This window comes from Prorops nasuta, unplaced genomic scaffold (genome assembly GCF_024137725.1).
Source record: "Prorops nasuta isolate Cenicafe-Biocafe unplaced genomic scaffold, Cenicafe_Pnas_1.2 PNAS00019, whole genome shotgun sequence".
Taxonomy (NCBI): domain Eukaryota; kingdom Metazoa; phylum Arthropoda; class Insecta; order Hymenoptera; family Bethylidae; genus Prorops; species Prorops nasuta.
Genome location: NW_027116816.1, coordinates 4,700,246 through 4,721,296, shown reverse-complemented (window position 1 = coordinate 4,721,296; position 21,051 = coordinate 4,700,246). Strand labels below are relative to the sequence as shown.

Below are 21,051 nucleotides of genomic sequence, written 5' to 3'. Positions count from 1 at the left end.
ATTACACGCAAGATCTCGAGAGACTCCGAATGCCCTCGACGGAAATGTCAAGGCAAGGAACTCTAGAGCTGTGATCGTCTAATAGACTGACAACGCGCTAATAAAAAATTTCTCTCGCTAATTAAAGGCTCGCCAAACTTCAAAATTCACCAACTGCTCATCTTAGACCCGGTATACCGATACAAGGAAACTATTCTTCTACTATACCATTCGGATTAGAAGTAAACATTTGCGAAAGTTGTAAAACTGGTTAAAGCATTTTACTACTATACACATTTGATCGTTAAATACTGAAAAAGGTTCAAAATTAACGTGTCAATATTGCCTAGCTTCGCTGTAAAATACATTTGTGAACGATTAGCTAATCGGTGGCTAGAAGACTATCGCTGAATCTATCGAAGCCTTCGATGGTGTCGATGTCTTTTGCATCGATACTTGTTTTTTCATTGATATTCATTTGGGAATCATTAGATGCTGTTATGGGCTCGTCACAGTCCAAACAATTTTCTTCGGTTGTCATTTTTTGAGACTCGTGTTTGTATTCCTCGTCGGTGCGTCTGTGATTTAACGGTACAATTGCTTCTTCAGAGTTATTTGTGTCAGTTTTAATTGTTCTCTCGTCAATAGGAGATTCTTGATAACGAGTAAGAGCTTCAGTGTTCGTCTCTGGCTCATCCTGTTTACTCTCTTCTATGTTTGCTTGGTCTCTCAGGTGTTTTGCAATCGAGTCAATCGGCGACATGATTTTATCCATAAGTTGTTGGCGCTCTTCTGGCATCATATTTTCCGATTTCTGTATGATATCCTTCCTGAAATTGGAAAATTTTGTTTTAGAGCATCAGAATTTAAAAGCATTTTTCTGACATAATATTATTGAAATTAAAGGATGGTAAATGAACCGTGTCTTTCTCTAATCTGCTAAATCGGGACATAAAGCATGACCTGACTTTTACTTTTTCGCTCGCCAGTGAAAGTTCAGTTACATTGACATTGACGGGTGCTATTATTCCAAAAGTAAATGGAGAAATTAAATCTTACAATTTGTTTTGACATGTTGTTCAGATATGACATAAGATTCAAACGTAACATTCATCTCTTCTCAACGTATATCATTCTTTCATTCATCACTGGATACTAATCTATGTCTTAATAACATAATTTTATCAATCAAATTAATCTGGTATAATTGTAATATTGATACCAGTTGTGTTTTGTTCAATTGTACTTAATACATATAATATAATGCTGGAAAGTATTTCTTTTTTTACAAATTGACGATTTAACCAATACCTTGTTAAATTTTTATTGATTTAATCCATCTACTTTGAGTTTACTGCTTGAGTAACTCAAATAGTATTTTAATATTTGCAGTAGAGGGAGGGGGAGTTTAGATAAATCATAAAAGATGCAAATAAGTATATGAGTGAAAGTTCTTTCCTCTAGAGTGCTACTAGTCTTAACAATTATTCTCGAGATGTAACAGCCGAAACGCACGGAATATTCTACTTTAATGACCTGTCGTTAACATTAGTTGCCTATGATGCAACTTTCAGAAGGCAATTCATCGCAAAATGATAAATTGTTTGAGTCGAGAAAGTAACATTTTTACGCAATCCCATACAATCATTCTCTTCGGCAGAAGAAACAAACTAATTGATAAGTCAAAATTCCTAGTCGATTTCAAATCTTTGCCAAATGTATTTTACCATAAACGACATAACATAAAAAAGTTCATTAATTAATAGGTATTTGAATGCTGAAACGAAGGAGCGATCGATAAAGTTTGAACTTGAATTAATAACGACAGTTTATTCCAATCCTGTTTTTCTCGTCTAGGATACAGTCAAAACAAGCAAAAAGTTATTATATCGTAAAGGTTTTTTAAACTCAAATTTACGCTTTAAAAAAGCTAAAGATTACTATTTTCTTACCTGGTAAATTTATTTCTTCGTCTGGGATAGAGATTTAAGTGAAATATCATTTGCTGTCTCTCTTCCTCTTCGGTGAGAGGCTGTTGATGCGGCAAAGACACGATCGGAGGTGATGATGCTGAGGAATGGTAGTATTTGTTATTCCTATTAAAAGAAATTGGTCGTCTTAATTCATAGTCCTCTAGGGCAGCAGGAAGCTTTTGTTTAGGAACTCTCTTAGTTGGTTCACCAACATCGGTTATTGGATATATGTCAAGCATCACGCTAAAAGGTCTTGGTTTCCTTTTCTTCTGAAGACTTGCATAAGGATTCAGACTTTCGTATGAAGTCTCCGAAGCTGAAGGTTTGTTATTTGGATGAATAGGCGGTCGGTTATAAAATGAATCATGATATGGATTGTATCTGTGGATGCCAGTTGGGGAAAATCTGTAAGAATGAGATTCATCAATCAGAAATAAATATGATTTAACCGAATGATCATCTTAAATTTATCAAATATAAAAAAAGCTCCACTTATTAATTTTGCATACCTGACATTTGACGTGGCTAAAAGATTCACATCAGCGGGGTGTTGCGGTTTGTATTGGTAAAATGGATCACCGGCAAAACCAATCGAATAAGGGGATTGTTCCTCCTCTTCGGACCTATCACTGTTTGACATCATTTCTTCCAATTCTGGATAAAGATCGTGTTTCTTTGGGCTTACGTAGACTCCAGTGAATTTTATTCCTCTATTTGGCATCTCTACGCTGTGCGTAAGATATTTTATGATGTCTTGGATATTTCGGGAAGAATGCGGATATCGGTATTGAGATAATTGTGGATATTTGTATCGCTTGAAGGACGTCGGATGGGGCGTTTGAAACTCCCAGTGAAAAGGCGTTGGACGGTCGTCTTCGGTATCTTCAGCGTCCTCTTCGGAGTCCGGCCTTTTGTACCTGAGAAAACAATAAAATGATTCCTTTATAAGTACAACTCTTTAACGTTGCTAACTGATAATATTTTATTTGCACAGTATATTAGGTATTTTGACTAAAATATCTAAAATCTCTACCTTTGCCTTAACCTGTATACCATAGCATGATTATTAAGGAATTGCTTTCCTTCCGGTACTTCCTCCTCTTCATCTTTAACATTTTCTATGGATTTAAGAACTCTTTTCCGCAACTTAAAATTATGTAAATTTTGGGACTTTGTCTCGGGCTCTTGATAAATGGTATCGGAACGTGCCTCTGCACGCTCTTCGCGTTTAATGTATAAGCTTGATTCTGTTTCCTTTTCATCATCTGATCGATCTTGCATAAAAATCGAACTACCACTTCCGTTTATGCGAGCTTCCGCAAAGCTTGTAGAATTTAATAATTTCGTCGGACCGTTGCTTGACTTTTTCAATGCATTTTGTAAAATATAAATGTGTTTTGTTTCTTGGCTCATTTTACTGTTTGCTGAAGTGGCTGACGTAAAGTCATATAGGAATATTGCCACCTGAAAATCACATAAGAAAAGTTTCTTATTGAATTAAGCTATTATACCTCAGTACAAAAGGAAATTTTTTATAGCCTTACTATTTAATGTAACGAAAGTAAAGGAGGAAGATCCCGATTTCTTTCGAAGAAAGTAAACCGACTTGTATTTCAAAATCATAAATGGAGATATATACCTATTATCAAATTAATTAAAAAATCGTTAACCTTGTTTCGATATCCAAAGTAAATTTTAGTCCGTGTCAGAACACAGTTAACGCCCTATATGTGAAGCATGCAGAAATCAGCTTGACGCATGGCGAGCCATGCATGCAGGGGATACTTTGAGATTTGTGGAGAAATTGTAATCTTTTTCCAGAAGAGCTTCTTAGATTAATCGGAGAAAACGCGCAAGATGCAATTATGCTTATTGTACGTCACGGTAATCGTTGCAGATTTTTTCAGTGTTAACACCGCTCAGTAGACTGATTCGTCTGCTGATACATATTTATATCCTCTTTAATCTACTTGCATGCATTTAATCAATCATACCTTCATCACTTTTACTTTATAGTATAAACTGTGAACTGTTGAGAAAATAAACCAGAAAACTTGCTGAAATACTTTGTTTTTTATTACTACACTTATAAACGCTGAAAATTGTTCTTATTTCGAAAGTAAATCGTGCATGTAATGCATCATTAATTATAATGCTAGAATGCAATACTATTATATAAATTTTTATTTCCCAGGATGGCTTTATATTGTGCATTCCTTCTCAGTAGAATATGGGGCATCTCTTGGATAGCGGAATTAACAAGAATAGCGAATGTGGTTCACCTTCTTAATCAAGAATTAATTAGCTCGGCTTCTCTCAAGATGTGTGCTAGTTAAGTATAATTAAACTATATATATTTAAAAATTTACGTGATTCTTGTTATTTGTATAGGATCACTTTTTAATGTTTTTTATCATATTTATAATTAGAAATGATCTTCTCGTTATTGCGACGGGTTTCTGAAGTTATTATAAGAAAAATCAAGTGTAGTGAGATTAAAATTAAAATATAAGAAAGCATTACTTCATATTGACTTACCAAAACTATTGCTACGATTACCATCACTCCAATTGCAGTTTTTCTGATAATATGATTATATCTGTTTCTTTGATAACTAACAGTACGATCAGAATATAATCCAAGCTCTGATGAACTTATAGCAGATCTCCGTCCAGTTTCAAACATTTCCTTCCGCGAAATCTGCTGGCTTGTTTCCTTTAAGATTATTTATTGACGATATTTGGATACTTGAATAAACCGATAAATTAACCAGCTTACCGTTGTCTGTTCCGTAATTTCCATAACAAATGGTGTATGTGTGTGTGTGATCCTCTTAAGAAAGGCACTAATTATATTACTATATATACACGCGTTAACAAAATATCACTATACGATTATTTGGTTTAAGCAGAAATGCAATGCCAATATTGATTCGTTCGTTTAGAAAGGACTCGTGCTCGAAGGAGATTTTCGTCACTGAGCTAGCTAGCTGCTTTCTTAATTTTAGCTGGTACTATTCTTTCACTGCTTTACATGCGACTAACGACTGCATATTTCTCGCCGTAAAGTTTTCACTCGCGATTCTATCTGAGAAACGTAGAAATTTTCTTGTTTCGTGGGGGAGGCTCGTTATGGTAGGAGAAGTTAGGCAGTTATGGGCTACTTACCTCACATACAGCAAAAGTCGAGTAGACCTGCACGAATACGTGCAGAAAACGTTGAATCTTCATTGTTTCGCTGCTTGAGCAACTAAATGCTCTATCATTACCGAGATTTCATTATTCGGATTAATATTGCATCCTTATTTATCACTTCATTTCAAGCAATTTATCCTGTTACACTTATAATTTTCTCCTTTAGCTTCAACCTCAATTTTTACTAATCTTCTTTAACACTTACAAAATTAATTACCATCAATTTAATAATAATTGCTAAAATGGTAAAAGGAGATAATTTATAACAATGTTATTATATTTTTTGAAAAACTTTTATTTGTTTTTCGCATATCTTATACAAAAACACTACAATATTTAATGTTACTCTAGATTCACTTTCCTAATTGTAATAGTTCAAAATTATACTTTGATAGCTCGACTGGTGAATTAGCAAAAATTACTATCTATCGCGATTATATAAATTATGATAATTGAGCTATAACACATTTAATCTCAAGAGATACTCTTTACGGGCAGTTACGAGCTGAGTCATTAGTTAAAAATATTTGTTTTTAACGTTTACGAAAATCAAAAGATATCTCAGGAATTGGATAATTGTAGCCTATGTTGGGTCTCACAGTAGAAGGAGGAATAGTGGGGGGTGATGCTGGTCTTCCTGTTGGTGGTAGCTCTGTCGTTGTACTGGGTGTAATGCTGTACAGTGGCGTTGGATAAGGAGGTGCCGTTACAGTTATATAAGTTGGCCTGGGAGAAGATGGTGGCAAGTAGGGTGGAGGCCGTGTTATTGGTGGATTAGGTGGAAATGTTGGAATACTAGGAGTAATTGGTGGTCCATCAGTTGGTGGTTGTGGTGGAGGAGGTAAATAGGGTGGACTGGTTGGTGTTTCTGGAGGTGGTGGTGGTAAATATGGAGGCTTTGTAGGTGGTTGCGGTGGGGGTGGAGGTACATATGGAGGTCTTGTTGGCGGTGGTGGTGGCACGTAGGGTGGTTTTGTAGGAGGTTGTGGTGGAGGAGGAGGTACATATGGAGGTCTTGTTGGCGGGGGAGGAGGCACATAGGGAGGCCTTGTAGGTGGCTGTGGTGGTGGAGGAGGCACATATGGAGGTCTTGTTGGCGGTGGTGGAGGTACATAGGGTGGTTTTGTAGGAGGTTGTGGAGGAGGAGGAGGTACATATGGAGGTCTTGTTGGCGGTGGTGGAGGTACATAGGGTGGTTTTGTAGGAGGTTGTGGAGGAGGAGGAGGTACATACGGAGGCCTTGTAGGTGGTGGAGGTGGTGGTGGTGTCCTCACTGGTGGCTTAGTTGGCTCTGGAGGTGGAAGATAGGTAGGTCTAGTTGGAGTTGGTTTTTTTACTGGAGGTGGAGTAGGACCAGGTGGTTTTGTGACTTTATTAGGGGAAGGTCTATAAGTTGGAGGCACATATGGAGGCTGAGTTGGCGGAGGGACGTAAGGAGGCCTAGTTGGTGGATTTGGTGGTAAGTAAGGTTCATTTGCTGTTGGCCTTATAGGTGTAGGTGTTGGTGGAACGTATGGAGGCCTTGTCGGGGGCACATAAGGTGCTTTTGTTTGAGGTTGGGGCGGAGGAGGTGGAACGTAGGGAGGTCTTGTTGGCGGTGGTGGCGGTACGTAAGGTGGTCTTGTGGGTGGTTGTGGAGGTGGAGGCGGTACATATGGAGGTCTCGTTGGCGGTGGCGGAGGTACATAGGGTGGTCTTGTAGGTGGCTGTGGTGGGGGAGGAGGCACATATGGAGGTTTGGTTGGAGGTGGCGGAGGCACGTAGGGTGGTCTTGTGGGTGGTTGTGGAGGTGGAGGCGGTACATATGGAGGTCTCGTTGGCGGTGGCGGAGGTACATAGGGTGGTCTTGTAGGTGGCTGTGGTGGGGGAGGAGGTACATATGGAGGTTTGGTTGGAGGTGGCGGAGGCACGTAGGGTGGTCTTGTGGGTGGTTGTGGAGGTGGAGGCGGTACATATGGAGGTCTTGTTGGCGGTGGCGGAGGTACATAGGGTGGTCTTGTAGGTGGTTGTGGTGGGGGAGGAGGCACATATGGAGGCTTGGTTGGAGGTGGCGGAGGCACGTAGGGTGGCCTTGTGGGTGGTTGTGGAGGTGGAGGCGGTACATATGGCGGTCTCGTTGGCGGTGGCGGAGGTACATAGGGTGGTCTGGTAGGTGGTTGTGGTGGAGGAGGTGGTACGTATGGAGGCCTTGTTGGCGGGGGAGGTGGTACGTATGGTGGTCTTGTAGGTGGCTGTGGTGGAGGTACATATGGTGGTCTTGTTGGCGGTGGTGGAGGTACGTAAGGAGGCCTTGTAGGTGGTGGTGGAGGTGGGGGAGGCACATAAGGAGGTCTAGTTGGAGGCTGTGGTAGTGATGGAGGAACGTAGGGAGGCCTTGCCGGCGGTGGCGGAGGTACGTATGGAGGTTTAGTTACGGGTGATATTGGCAAAGGGCCCCTGGTAGACGGAGGTGGGAAAGGAAATGGTATCTTTGGTGTCGAGTATTCGTATCCAGTGACTGGCTCTGGGATTTTTGGATTTGGTGTCACTGGCGGTCGTCCAGTTACAGGTGGTCGTGTGACTGGAGCAGCTGTAATTATTGGAGGCCGAGTTGTTGGCGGGGGTACATAAGGAGATTTAGTCGTTGGCGGAAAAGTTATCGGATTCTTTGGTCTCGTGTAGTCATATCCGGTGACTGGCTCTGGGATTTTTGGATTTGGTGTCACTGGTGGTCGTCCAGTTACAGGTGGTCGTGTGACTGGAGCAGCTGTAATTATTGGAGGCCGAGTTGTTGGCGGGGGTACATAAGGAGATTTAGTCGTTGGCGGAAAAGTTATCGGATTCTTTGGTCTCGTGTAGTCATACCCGGTGACTGGCTCTGGGATTTTTGGATTTGGTGTCACTGGCGGTCGTCCAGTTACAGGTGGTCGTGTGACTGGAGCAGCTGTAATTATAGGAGGCCGAGTTGTTGGCGGGGGTACATAAGGAGATTTAGTCGTTGGCGGAAAAGTTATCGGATTCTTTGGTCTCGTGTAGTCATACCCGGTGACTGGCTCTGGGATTTTTGGATTTAGTGTCACTGGTGGTCGTCCAGTTACAGGTCGTCTTGTGACTGGAGCAGCTGTAGTTATTGGAGGTTGAGGTTGTGGTGGAGGTGTGCGTGGTGGCACAATCAAAGGCTTTTCTGGTGTTGGATACACGTATGGTGGCTGTGTAACCACGGGTCTCTTTGTCGGTGGTCTAGCTGTTTGTACTGGTGGACGCGGACGGGGAGGCCGAGTTACTGGACCTGGTGGTACGGCTGTTTGTACTGGTGGAGGCCTCGGCGTTGGCGGAGGAGTCCGTGGTGGTACAGCAGTTTGCACTGGTGGTTGTGGACGAGGAGGCCGAGTTACTGGATTTGGTACTACAGCAGTTTGCACTGGTGGAGGCCTCCTCGTTGGCAGTGGTGTTCGTGGTGGTACAGCAGTTTGTACTGGTGGTGGTCTCGTTTGAGGTTGTCTACGATTAATAATAAAAATTTATCGATAAATTTTATGAATAGTATTTATAGAGTTTATTGAAATTCTTTGTATGTTGATAAAAATCACTTACGGAGGCGGGAAAGTAAATGGTTTGCTTGGTGGCTCATAGATATAACCATCGAACGGTTGGTTTGAATTAGGACTGTCTTGTATCGCCCTTTCGCTGCGCTCGTGTGCATAGCATACGGCGAGCACCGCCACCAATGTGGCGGTCCGCAACAGACCTCTCTGCAAAAATTGAATAAAGATTAAATTAATTTCATCAAAATTAATTAAAAAAATTTGGTAATTTCGTCATGGAATATTCTTGCTCCTATATGTATAATTACGTTCTTCTTTCTACAATATATCTATGAAAGTTCTTATTTCTCACACCAGGGAATTACTGAATCAGAATTAGTATACCAGTAACATTTATGATAAGCAATAATTCTTCTCATAAGTACGTTGATATAGTGTAATAAAATATCGTCTTCGTGGGATAATCTGATGCCTCACCCACTATAATTACATAATACTGCTATGCTGGATACATCTATCCTGTCGTTTGATGTATACGTTGGTATTTGTGAAAGGTCTACTCTGTATAATCTAACTCTAAATATAGCAGAGCTTTCATTGATGAAATCGCACTAATTGAATAAATTAATTATTAATTGCAGCACATTATTCATCTATTCATTTATTCAGTTTATCATTTTTGTTAGTAGTTACGAAACTATTTTCTTTAATAGAAGTTTACGCTTTTTTTCAACATTTCGTTGCTGTAAAAAATTTCAAGGATGGATTTTTCAAAAATATTTCCTGTTTCAGGTGTCTCTACTTGAAAGTTTAATGCAATCAACGTGTTTTGCCACATTCTGCACAATGAATAATGATTCCAGCTTGACGAGTCGTCCAGTGACCTTTAGCATATAAAAAGTTTGTCAGTACTTATCGTCGGTGCGTGAACAAGTCTGCTGCATAAATTCGTTGCATTGATTGATATACTTTCGGCAATGGTTTTATAATAAGAGAAAATTTATGGTCAATAAATGTTTGGGGCATTTTATGGATTGAATCATCGTTTACGTAGCAAATTCTTTGACTAATGGTTACCCTTTTCGTGATAAAGTGTGTACTGCATTTAATATCGTATTTGCATCTAGAGAAAGTGACGGAAAGCTTTCACAAGTTTTGCGATAATGGCTAGCCAATATGACGGTAGCTCTTATCTGATGGGTCAGTGGTTAGTGCGATCATACAAGGATCCAATCTTGCGTCAGAGGGTCCAGAGTGAAGATCTTACTTTACGTACTTTGCACTGATGAAATGCGGAAGAGAGAAGACAAAGAGTTAATGAACGCGTAAGACACCGATTAATGACCAAAACAGAAAAGATCTATTCGTTTCATACATTTAAGGTCAAAGTCTGTTTATGAACTGGATCTACTAGCTGGATTCTTTCAACGAAACAACTTCTTTCCTCTAATTAGGGTACAAATATATATACACTCATTTTTTGACAGGCGTGAAAAATGTTACACAACATTCCTACAGAATTATATATAAATTAAAGCATAATCAATAATCATGAGATTCCTCATCCTCTCTGAAATTATACATGAGAAAATGCTACAGAAAATGTATACGTCCTAAAAATAACGTCTTGCATAATTAAAGTGCGAGCAGCAGTCACTTATTACAGGTTTGGCACTAATAAAGCAACGAGGCAAAAAACAGGTAAGTTGCATCTTCGACGCGTACTTTCTAATTGTCTTACTTCATACTGGCAATGATATTTATGAGTGATTATTGCGAAAAGTAATACTGTCTAATTGAAAGCACTGTTTTGCGCGTGACCGTCAAATAACGCGTGCGATAACCGAGAAGTGACGGTGATTTGTTTCGCCGATGAGAGCCTTGTCAAATTAAAAATAAATATAGAGAAAAGAGTGACGCGAATACTTATTAAATACGGTGCAGACGAAAAGACACCGTATCGAAAAGGAGAAAGTTTTGAGCCAAATTGTCAGCAGCTCATCGCGCTCCATCACTTTTTAATTAGCTTCTGCATAACATGTCACGTCTATATGTTAATGAAGCGGGTCTAAGGCACACGTACATTTTCTATAGCATGGTACGTTGCTCCGACTATGTATAGATGACACTTTTACTATTATGCATGAGAACGGTCCCCATTCGCTTAGCGTTTTATCACTCAATAATTAATGCCAGTAGCAGTATTGTTCCTTTACTTTCTCGCAATAAGTATATAGCCTTTCAGCAGTAATATCTTATTTGATAAAGGTCTCGATAAAAATACAGGAAAGCCCTTAAAATACTTAATATCTATTCGTACAATATATCTAATGTTATATGAAATAGAAAAATTGATCTACTCATGGATTTTCCTAAAAATTTAATTCGACCTTGAGAGTAGAGAAGAACAAATGGTATCCATAAAATGAGAAGGAGAAAGGGCTACTTTAGGTTTATTCCAATGAAATGTGTGCCTGTAATTGTATTCGAGTCATGGACAAGCAATGCAAAAAGGGGAGTTGATTACTCCTTTTTTAAATTTTGTCAGTTTCACGCGATATGGCGAATTAAGAGAGACGACGGTCACGGGGGTGAGAGAGGGAAAGGAGGGACTGGTTTTTTGCCGAAAGGCAAAAGTTCGTGAAGGGGCGCGAGAATTGCGTAAGCGATCTGAGAGGAGCAACACGAAGAAGAGTAGACGAGACCCGGAGGACAGCCAGGTATTTATCATTATTGCGAAAGGATGCGGGTCATCCTGAAATTTACCAATTCGGATTCACTGGTTGCATCATTTTAATGCTGCGGACGACGCTTATATTTGATGCTAATTTCCCATTATTTCTCACCAATACTATTTCGACTATGGCGCTTACTATGAAGTCTGCTCACGTCAATGGGATTACCTCTAGCTAGATCGATCGTGATTCACACACGTGTTATACCTTTCCACCAAATTCTCAGTCACCTTGAATTTTAAATTCATTGAATTCACCTCATAATTGTCCACTCTCATCATCCTTAGGCATATCTTAATTTTGGTGTCTCCTCGAGATCTCTGCGTTGATTCATTCGCAACTTGCTTACTATTTAATTATTCGATTTTTTGTTACTTTTTTGGGGATTAAAATACCTTTTGAATAAACGGCGTGTCAAGATCAGGTAAAAAGAATGGCAGGAATTTAAGCCGCGAGCACATAGTTCTTACCAGCACGGTTGCATTATAGCTTGACAAAGATGCACAAACCACTGAAATATTGTAGAAGTTAATAAACTTTAAGTCGTTGCTGTTGTAATAGAGCTACGAGAACAAACGAGAAAAATTGCAAGACCAATATTTATTCTTTATACGCAATAACGAAATGCAAACAGTTCTGTGCAACGTGAAATCTCAGGTCAATTAGAATTTTGAATAAATATTAATTATTTAAAAAGTCGTATGTCTGTCATAAGCAGTAATAATGCTTTCGGTCATTGCTGCCTCGCAGATATACTATATCATTGATATTAAAATTTATTTTAATGAAATCAATAATTATGTCAGTTGGAAGCCCAGATTGAATTTTGTTACCTGAATTACCGTAGATCTCTCGTATATTTTATTGCGTCTGCCTTTTCTAACCAACGAAACTTTAACTTTTTCAGAAAAAATATTGGGGTAAAAATAATATAAATTCCGTGTTTAATATATGATTCGTGAGACATAAAACCGTGGATATCTCATTAACTATACTTAGTCATTTTTTTCATGAAAATTTTAAATCTCGATCTTTGTATAATCGATGTAGGATTATTTTACTCTTATGGTATTCTTCTGCGACGAACAGCAAGAAATATACAATAAACATTGCAGCAAGATTTCCAGCTGTTTATGGAGGATAAACATTGAAATACACTAATGATCCCTGCGAAATGTCAAATGTATTAGTGCCGAAGCAATATCTTCCGCAAGTTATTGTTCATCGCTCTTAATAAATATAGGTGTCGGTGGACTGGTCGTTCACAATTAATCGTCTGATAAAAGTGAAAATGGACATCGAACAAAATTAAACAATTATAAAGCAATCTTGGCAAGAAGTTGTTGTACCGAATACTTTTCTTCTCCCCTTTAAATTCAGATAGATGGAAATACATAATACATTAGTTTGGTATAGCCAGTTAGATTAGAATAATTTGGTCAAAAAACAAATGCTAATATTATACTAATAATTTGCTTATGTCACGATCTCTTTACACATTATTATGCAATTTTCACATAAAATTAGTATTGAATAGTTAGTGGCACCAAACTTTTATGAACCTTCAGCATGCAAAATCTGAATAGGTTAATTCTTAGATAAGTTTTAAGGATGCAAGTGTCCTACGGATCTACTCCATCAAGTGATTTTAAAATTTACATTTTTTTTTACATAAATATTTTAACTAATCAAACTTTTCTCTCTTTAATAGTTTTAGCTACTTTAATAATGATATAATTTTATTAAAGATGTTGAACCATATTAAAATAAACATTTATTAACCCAAATGGCAACTTGAATCAATTCTTATGATAATAAGGGAGAGAAAGAGAGAGAGAGAGAGAAAGACATTGACGAGTATGATTTCATGACATTTCTTCAATGTAGCGAGATCTTGCGTTACGTAGGATTTTATCTCTTCGATAGATCTATCTTTAATTAAAATTTTAGTACACCCATAAGCCTTGGCACGAATAGTGCAGATATCGCTTGTTTCCATTAATAAAAAATATTTTCAACATTCTACACTATTAAGCAGAATAGAGTAGCGAATGCAAATGAAGTTACTTCTTAACATTTTCAATCGAAGGGATATCATAGAATTATGTTATCTTTGATATTTAGCGCCTTCAATTTTTTTTTAAATGCCGCTGGAAAATTTTATAAGTAAGCAAAACCATGATGACCTTTGATATTTTTTCGCTAACAATTGGAGAAATCGTGCTATAAATTAATATATTCCGATTTATAAGTACTAAACGAAAAAGTTATTCTATATGAAAATTCGGAATGTGAAAGTGGATGATTCCGAGAATGAAAATCTTGTTGATAATTGCACGGCAAAAGCAGAATCATAAAGTTGGTCCACGTGAACGATCAGCCGGTAATTCAGATGCTTTTCTCTGATTGTTAATTACGATCGTAATATCAACCCGTGTACACACGGGGGTAAATGTTAACATAAGCAGCAAATCGGTCACAAATCAATTTCGTCATCGATTTAAGGCTAGGTTGGGTGTCCGTTACAAAACTTTATTCAAGTCGATGAAATCCACCAAGTTTTTCACAGAATTACATCCATTGCCATCGACCAGTTGGCATTTAGCGAGATCGCGCTTAAAAGATTCTCTCCTTAACGAGGAGCAAATAGCACCCGTTTTTAATTCACATCTAGCACTGATAGTCAATTTTGAAAATCGTACGAACACATTTTCGACACTTGTAACGCCATAAGAATTTCTGTTGGCAAAGAGTGGAGAAAAACTACAAAGTCCACTTTTGTACTATGCCACACGCTACTATTAAATTTTCACCCCCGACGTTCACTCTGATTAGACGATACTGCTTTCAATGATCCAAACACGAATAAATCATAACGAATTTGTAGTAAATGATAGTATCTTTAATTGAAATCGGTTATAACCGAGTGAATTAGGATGGAGGGAAATTGGCTGAATTTAACACTAGGTTGAATGAGGGATGTTAGTGGTCACTTTAAAAAGTTGGTATTTCCGGTTCACTGGTACTTACCATCCTCTCACTAAATCTAGTTTTTTTGCTACTTTAGTACGTTGTCGGAGGAGAAGCAACACGAGCACACTCTAAAACGAACACATATCTCGCAGGAGCTCTCGCGTCCCGTGAGGTGACTTCTTCATCTTCGGGCAACGGGGAGAGCATTTATAGGATTTACCTGATCGGTTGGTGGGGGAGAAGCGTTCGTTCAGTCATTGCGATTATTGCGAACGACGACGTCCGAGAGGATGCTGTAATTCCTCTTCTTCTTCTTCTTCTTCTTCATCTTCATCCTCTTCTATGGGTGAGTGGGAGGCAAACGGCGAGCGTTTTGCATGCCAATGAAAGGTGGATAAGAGCGAGAAAGTGAGAGTGAGCGCTCCAGCTCTGGGTGGACGGAGAAGGACGCACAGATATACCGCGAACTCTGTTCAAAAGGTCCGTGCTGAGAGAAGAAAACCTCTTGTGCACCGCTCTTATCAGACAGGATTCCAGAAAATCAACCAATTCAATATGCAACATGAGTAATCGTTCTTTTAATACTACCCTCATTACTCATTTAGAACGTCTACCTACCAGACTAGAGATAATGTTATAGAAATAGGAGAAATTACGAATTTCGTTCAGGACTAAATTTGGTCGCCAGAAAGTGCATCGTGCTACGTGAAATTGAAGCCTCTTGGTTAAAGTGGATAGGAATTTTATATATTGGGGTATTTAAATATCAGTGGTCAACGAGCTGACTGATCGATAACCAATTTGTATATGCATACAAAATTAAATTGGTAAATCTGAAATATTTTCTCAATAAAGATTATTATTGTAATATTGATAATGAAATAATTGATCTATCTTTGTATGACACATTTTTTGTGTTTTAAAACAAAAACTCCTGACAATTTTAAAATGTCTAAGGATTATATAATTTGATACAAATTTGCAATCAAATCACTGTCTTTATTTGCATGGTATTTGGTGGGTCAGATATAATTTGGATATCATATATATTTACCTATTTCTATGTTAATGTGATTAGGCTCATTTAGTCAAATGGGGAGATAGTCACGTGATCAAGAAACGCGTAGAATTCAAGGGAGGTAAACTTAATTGACAAATGGATGTTGTGTAACATTTAGCCAGCGCAGATAGATGAAAGCAGATTCCTGTCATTGCAAATTATGGAATCTTTAAAGCAGGCAAACCTGACAAGTATCGACTCATAAAACATGAACATATCAATTTATTCTTTCACTTGTCCTACAGAATTTTCCATGTAGTTTCTCGATAAAATAAAACAAAGAAGGTAAATTGCTTTCTTGTGATGCTCAATGGTTCAAACATACACGAGCTTGTAACATTTGCCATTTGCCCTCATATGCATATCAGATCACCGTTGCACTTGTATTTTTCGATTACCAATGCTTGCTACTGTAAATTCCAATAAAACACGATATGTTATGTCCATTACGTCACTAACTAATTAGTATCAATAAAGCATTGCTAACTTAACAGATTTACAAATGTTTTCTTCCTATTTATTTCTAAAATTTAACTTTTGTTTCTACAAATCTTGGTAGACAGTCATTATAGAAGCATTTTTTTTCAGAATATTTCATGATGATAAATAATATGAAATGTTGAATAATTTTTTAATAGTAGATAAATAAGAATACAATGTTTGCTCAATTGCTGGTAAACCATTTAACTTTTGTCATCGATCCCGCATTGGTCTTACAAATGAGGAAAATAACCATTATTAAATTATAAAATCTATCGTAAACGTGGTTTTGTAATTGAAAGTCAAACTATTTTTATGTAGCATTATAAAGGGGATTATGGATTAGTGACAGTGACTGTTGTGAAGGAATAATCGTTTTCTTTCTAGCCTTTGACAGACGGGTCCGTTATAATACTGGATAAGAGGTGATAAGTCTTACAGGGGAGGGGCGTCTAAGGACTGCGCGAAAGGTCGAGATCATGCTTTGCTCGTCCTTCGGGATCCTTAACTGTATCATTAATAGTAGTTACCAAATGTTTCATATCCAAAGATGTTTCTCGGTCTAAAATATACTCTTGAATGCCCTACTTTATATTCACGGTACTTCAAGGTTACAATGCGTTACTACAATATGTTAATTGCTCATGAATGAAGTACTTTTCCAACACGTGCAGATATTGATGCAAGCCTTTCTCTCTTGCCGTTTGCGATATTGGCACTCGCTAGCTTGCACTGAATGAAGGGGTAACCGTAAAGGTCGTAATCACAGCCAGAATGACGTTCGAACTTTACATCTTCAGCTGGACATAAAAGATGTATCCAAGTCAATCGAATAATTTAATGATATAACCATTAACATTTTATTATCTTTTCGTTACTACAAACTCTTTGAAACCGAACCTTGTTATTATTCTTATAAAACAGTACATTTTGGAATATAATTTTCTTGCTGAATAATAAAGTCGACTTTTTCGAGTCTTTTACGGTAAATGAGTTATCATCGTAAAATTGTTTCGGTAAATGAGAAACAAGTGAACGATTGGGCATATTCTGGTACAAGGGAATTTTACTGATAGCGTAATTATGTGTGACTGATGATGAAACGTGCACGACCTTGGGGTAAGATCTGCTTTGAACTTTAGTAGAGACTATACACGGACCAGATGAAGACCGCCCAGCCAAGGTGAACACGATCCTAAATACACTCTTCATCAGTTTCTAATCACACTTGCCAGTCTTCCAGTTTCACCAGAAATTCTCAGGCATCTAATAAATCGAACTTGTGCAATTGTACGTGTTTAAAATACCTGATAGAAAAGGGTCATCGAAGGTTGTCTGGAAAATTATACGCCACCTTTGATCGTGCGTGTTTCTTTAATTTGGAGGGGAAAAAGGAGTAGAAGAAGCGTGATAGCGTGAAAATTTACGTGATTCAGAATATAGCTTCTTCTTCGTCTCCGAGACTTGACCTGAAAAGACACGACGGTGGCGATCGGGACCCCTGTACTTCTTGATTTGACCTCCGCTGATCTCTGCAAAGCAAACGTTGCCCAATTTCTGATTGCCCTGTTGCATCTTCCATTGGTCCCCTCTCACTTCCATCTTTATCACAACTCGAATCCAACCGATGTTTGCTCGAGACTGTTATAGCACTCAAACTTAGCACTTCTACTTTCTTAGTAAAACAATGAATGAATATATAGGTATTTCTCACGGGAGAAGCAGTAAATGCTTTCTAAAAGAAACTGCATAGCTCTAAATTGTCGTGCACGAAGTATCGAATAGTGTTGCTATACAATGTTAAAAACATTAATGATTAATTTTTATCTTCTTATGATTAATAATGAAATCGTTTCGTTGTCGAAAATATTAATTAATTGCAAATCTAATATAAAATTATAGAAAATAAGATAACATTTTAGCACCATTACTTATCGATTCTTGTTGATTCTATAACGTGCATAATTAATCTGGTGGCTTTTCAGGTAGATTTAGAAACTAAAAATAACATTTCCTTTGAAACTCGTAAGTTGTATATTTATCGAAGGTTCGGCATTAGCGAGAATTACCACCTGCTTCTACCCGATTTATGCGTTTGGAAATCACTGGTTTATGAAAGGTTTATTGTTTAATGCAAATACTTAAGCTTCGATTATATGGTTATTTGATTAATTTCTCTGTCACCGGAAAATTATGTGATAATCGAGATGGGTACATGTCGTTTACTTTAGCAGTTTTCAAGATTTATTATCGAATATTGAATTTCGGATATATCATTTCTTGTCGTGCGTGGAATACAAAATTGGATTGCGTTAACGATAGAATCTGTAGCGAAAATAAATCTGGGCAATTTCTGTATTTGGATATTGCCTGAAGAAATTCAGCCATATTATCCGGAAACGTTTGTTCGATTTCCTTGATAAATCTTCATTTTTATTGATGCTAGTGTGGTATGGCAGTTTTGATAGTGACCACTTGTTATATAGACGCAGAGAAAACTTCTCCGAATCAAAAGGTCGTTAAAAATAATATGCCTTAACCACATTCACTTTATAGAAGGCCATTGATGTGGGTCGTGAAATCAAAGATGTTCCTACGGTCTGCTATTTTAACAGTAGTATTTTAACTTTTTATCATCTTTGGCTGATCAGTACTTCTTTTCGACTCGGGCTTAAGGGACCTTGAAAAGCCATTATCGGTAATGGAGAATTATATGTGTAATTCGATTATTATTTTAATAATATTTATGATTGACACATTACATGGAATAATTAATTTATAATAGCTATTATTGCGAAAAACACGTGTTTGTTTTACTAGCTGATAAATAATGTGTTAACGAAATCTAAACATTATTCGATATGTAGGGAGGGACTTATCAAGTTCTATTCCTCGTCATTTAATTAGCTTATCAGAGCAAATCAATAATTTTCAAACTGATAGGTAAAACTGCTAAGATTGCAAAAAATTGCTAAATATGCTAAATACAAAGAACGACCCTGAATGAATTCGTTTGATTATTTTCCTATTTTTCTCTAATGATACATATCTCAATCTTATGTAATGCGACGCTGCTCTGCAATCATTTCGCAGATATTATAAACTTCTCCGTAGAATGAAATATACTATATTTGACAATTTACTGTAGTTAAAATTAAGACTCGTGTTCATCGAATTAACGTCCTAATAATATAAGGTGATTAGATTACCAGCTAGGTAATACGAGTTGTGAAAGAGTCTTGGTCCAAAGTCAGAAATTCTATCTATGTTAATGATTTATTGGTGTGATGTCGTGAAAGAATTTATTAATACAGCAATCAGCACCTAAACTTTTAATCTATTTAAGTACAGTCGCTACAATCGATATAGTAGAAAAATGAGTATGTTTTTATCGCAAGAACATTTTGTTGCTTTAGAAGAGAAGCTATAAAAGACTACTTCACTACGAAAGCAAAATATTGCTTTTACATTTAAAGCTTTGTTTAAACGTGATAATTTACAGAAATCCTTGGAAAATGTACAAACTTTTGGATTACTCGGAGTAAGGTCCTTTTACGATCCCAGGAGTCGGAAATCAAATATATTTCAGAAAGTTGTCATCGTGTAGCTTGGTTAATAGTAGTGTCCATAATATCCTCCTAATCCATGTCCAAAACCATGACCATATCCATAGCCTTAAAAAAATCGTGTAGCTAGTTAATGCATAAAGCTAATCGATATTTCAGAACAAAAAACTATTCTCTTATACTCAGATGTGTTCAAAATTCAATTAAATGGAGAAATTAATAAACATGAATTTTTTATAGGGCTGATTAATTTTCTGGCATCATAAAATATGTTCGAGTAATTTGTCTTCTTGACGAAATTTTTGCTAAAGTAACAAAGCGTGTATTATTAAATTGTATAGATAACTATTTACCATACAATCCATGTCCGTGCCCGTAGCCGTAGAAGGGATAGCCGATACTATAAGAGTATGGATAGTAGCCACCGTATCTGTAACCGCCTAAGTAACCTGGTTTTGCAACAGCCACGGAAATGATGACAGCCAGCAGCAGGACTGTGAACTTTGAACAAACATTATACTTAATTCAATATTGGTACAAACGTAGGAGATGCTTTAAAAGAAGTTTTTGATTTGATTAATTACAAGCTGGATTAGTATATTGAATGACATGGGTTTAATTGAAAGGAAAATTTATAGATCCATTATAAATCCCGAGATTTATTGGTCGGATGATTCATCCACATACTTCCGTAGATCTAACATAATACGCATTATTAAATTTGTAAAGTTAACTAATACCTTAGCTCGTGGCCATATAATTAGCAATCTAATGTTCTCGCTTCATCCCGATGACATTATTTATGAGCGTGAATGATTTTAAGACAGATATCGTCCCGGGACTAATCAGTTTAATGACTTTGATGCTTGAGAATCATTTTCGAGTATACTGATACAAGTATTATGCAAAAGCTCTAACAGTCCTTTATTATTATTGGCTGTCTAATGTTGAGAGCCGTATCGGTTCACAGTCATGTTACTCGCAACGATTAATCGTGTTAAATTTTGTTCCAAGGAACCCTCACTTTTTAACCTTCTATTCAGAAAAAAATGACTGATTCTACATTTAAGAAAAAAATTGATCATCTATGAAGATGTATCTATCCTAAAGAGAACTTTTTTGAAAAACGATAAAACAAAATTCTATGTGTATGAGTATTTGGAATTGGATGAATAATGAAAAATTTCACGTGGATCTAGGATTGCCAATACTTACCACTCTCGAGTAAGCCATCGTAAAGCAGATTTGCGTATGAGATTAAGGTTCGGCAGGTGAACAATTAGGTTCCATATATCGTCGTAAATTGCACTGTCTATTGTTCGGTGAACGAAACTTCTTTTATAAGAAAGGCGGGGTTCGCAGTTGTCCCCCACGGAGATTTTTCCTGCAACACCATTGGCCAGTCTTAACGCTAATAGCAAAGTTAGCGACGCATTATGCGTCACATTATGAAAGAATATGATGCAGTGTCGCATATGCTAGGTCACATGGAAGCACAGGGACGCATGGACACACCTAAAGTAGGTACTGATTGACAGCGTGAGTGCCTTGACATCCAAATTTTCTT

At 37.3% G+C, this 21,051-nt stretch overlaps 3 protein-coding genes across 3 annotated transcripts; all 3 read right to left on the bottom strand.

Moving 5' to 3' along the window:
• Nucleotides 1-361: 361 nt before the first annotated feature.
• Nucleotides 362-4,637, bottom strand: LOC136780478 (uncharacterized). Its single transcript, XM_066738852.1, has 5 exons — nt 4,491-4,637; nt 2,986-3,416; nt 2,462-2,869; nt 1,932-2,357; nt 362-809 (listed from the first exon to the last, which is right to left on the bottom strand). The coding sequence occupies exons 1-5, from the start codon at nt 4,635-4,637 to the stop codon at nt 362-364; spliced, it is 1,860 nt and encodes a 619-aa protein (XP_066594949.1).
• A 1,039-nt stretch (nt 4,638-5,676) lies between these two features.
• Nucleotides 5,677-9,696, bottom strand: LOC136780477 (basic proline-rich protein-like). Its single transcript, XM_066738851.1, has 6 exons — nt 9,602-9,696; nt 9,392-9,509; nt 9,148-9,281; nt 9,025-9,034; nt 8,720-8,877; nt 5,677-8,626 (listed from the first exon to the last, which is right to left on the bottom strand). The coding sequence occupies exons 1-6, from the start codon at nt 9,694-9,696 to the stop codon at nt 5,680-5,682; spliced, it is 3,462 nt and encodes a 1,153-aa protein (XP_066594948.1). The 3' UTR covers nt 5,677-5,679.
• A 9,472-nt stretch (nt 9,697-19,168) lies between these two features.
• Nucleotides 19,169-20,817, bottom strand: LOC136780492 (uncharacterized). The gene is made up of 3 exons (XM_066738877.1): nt 20,700-20,817; nt 19,838-19,985; nt 19,169-19,592 (listed from the first exon to the last, which is right to left on the bottom strand). The coding sequence occupies exons 1-3, from the start codon at nt 20,715-20,717 to the stop codon at nt 19,531-19,533; spliced, it is 228 nt and encodes a 75-aa protein (XP_066594974.1). The 5' UTR covers nt 20,718-20,817; the 3' UTR covers nt 19,169-19,530.
• Between the last annotated feature and the right edge of the window lie 234 nt (nt 20,818-21,051).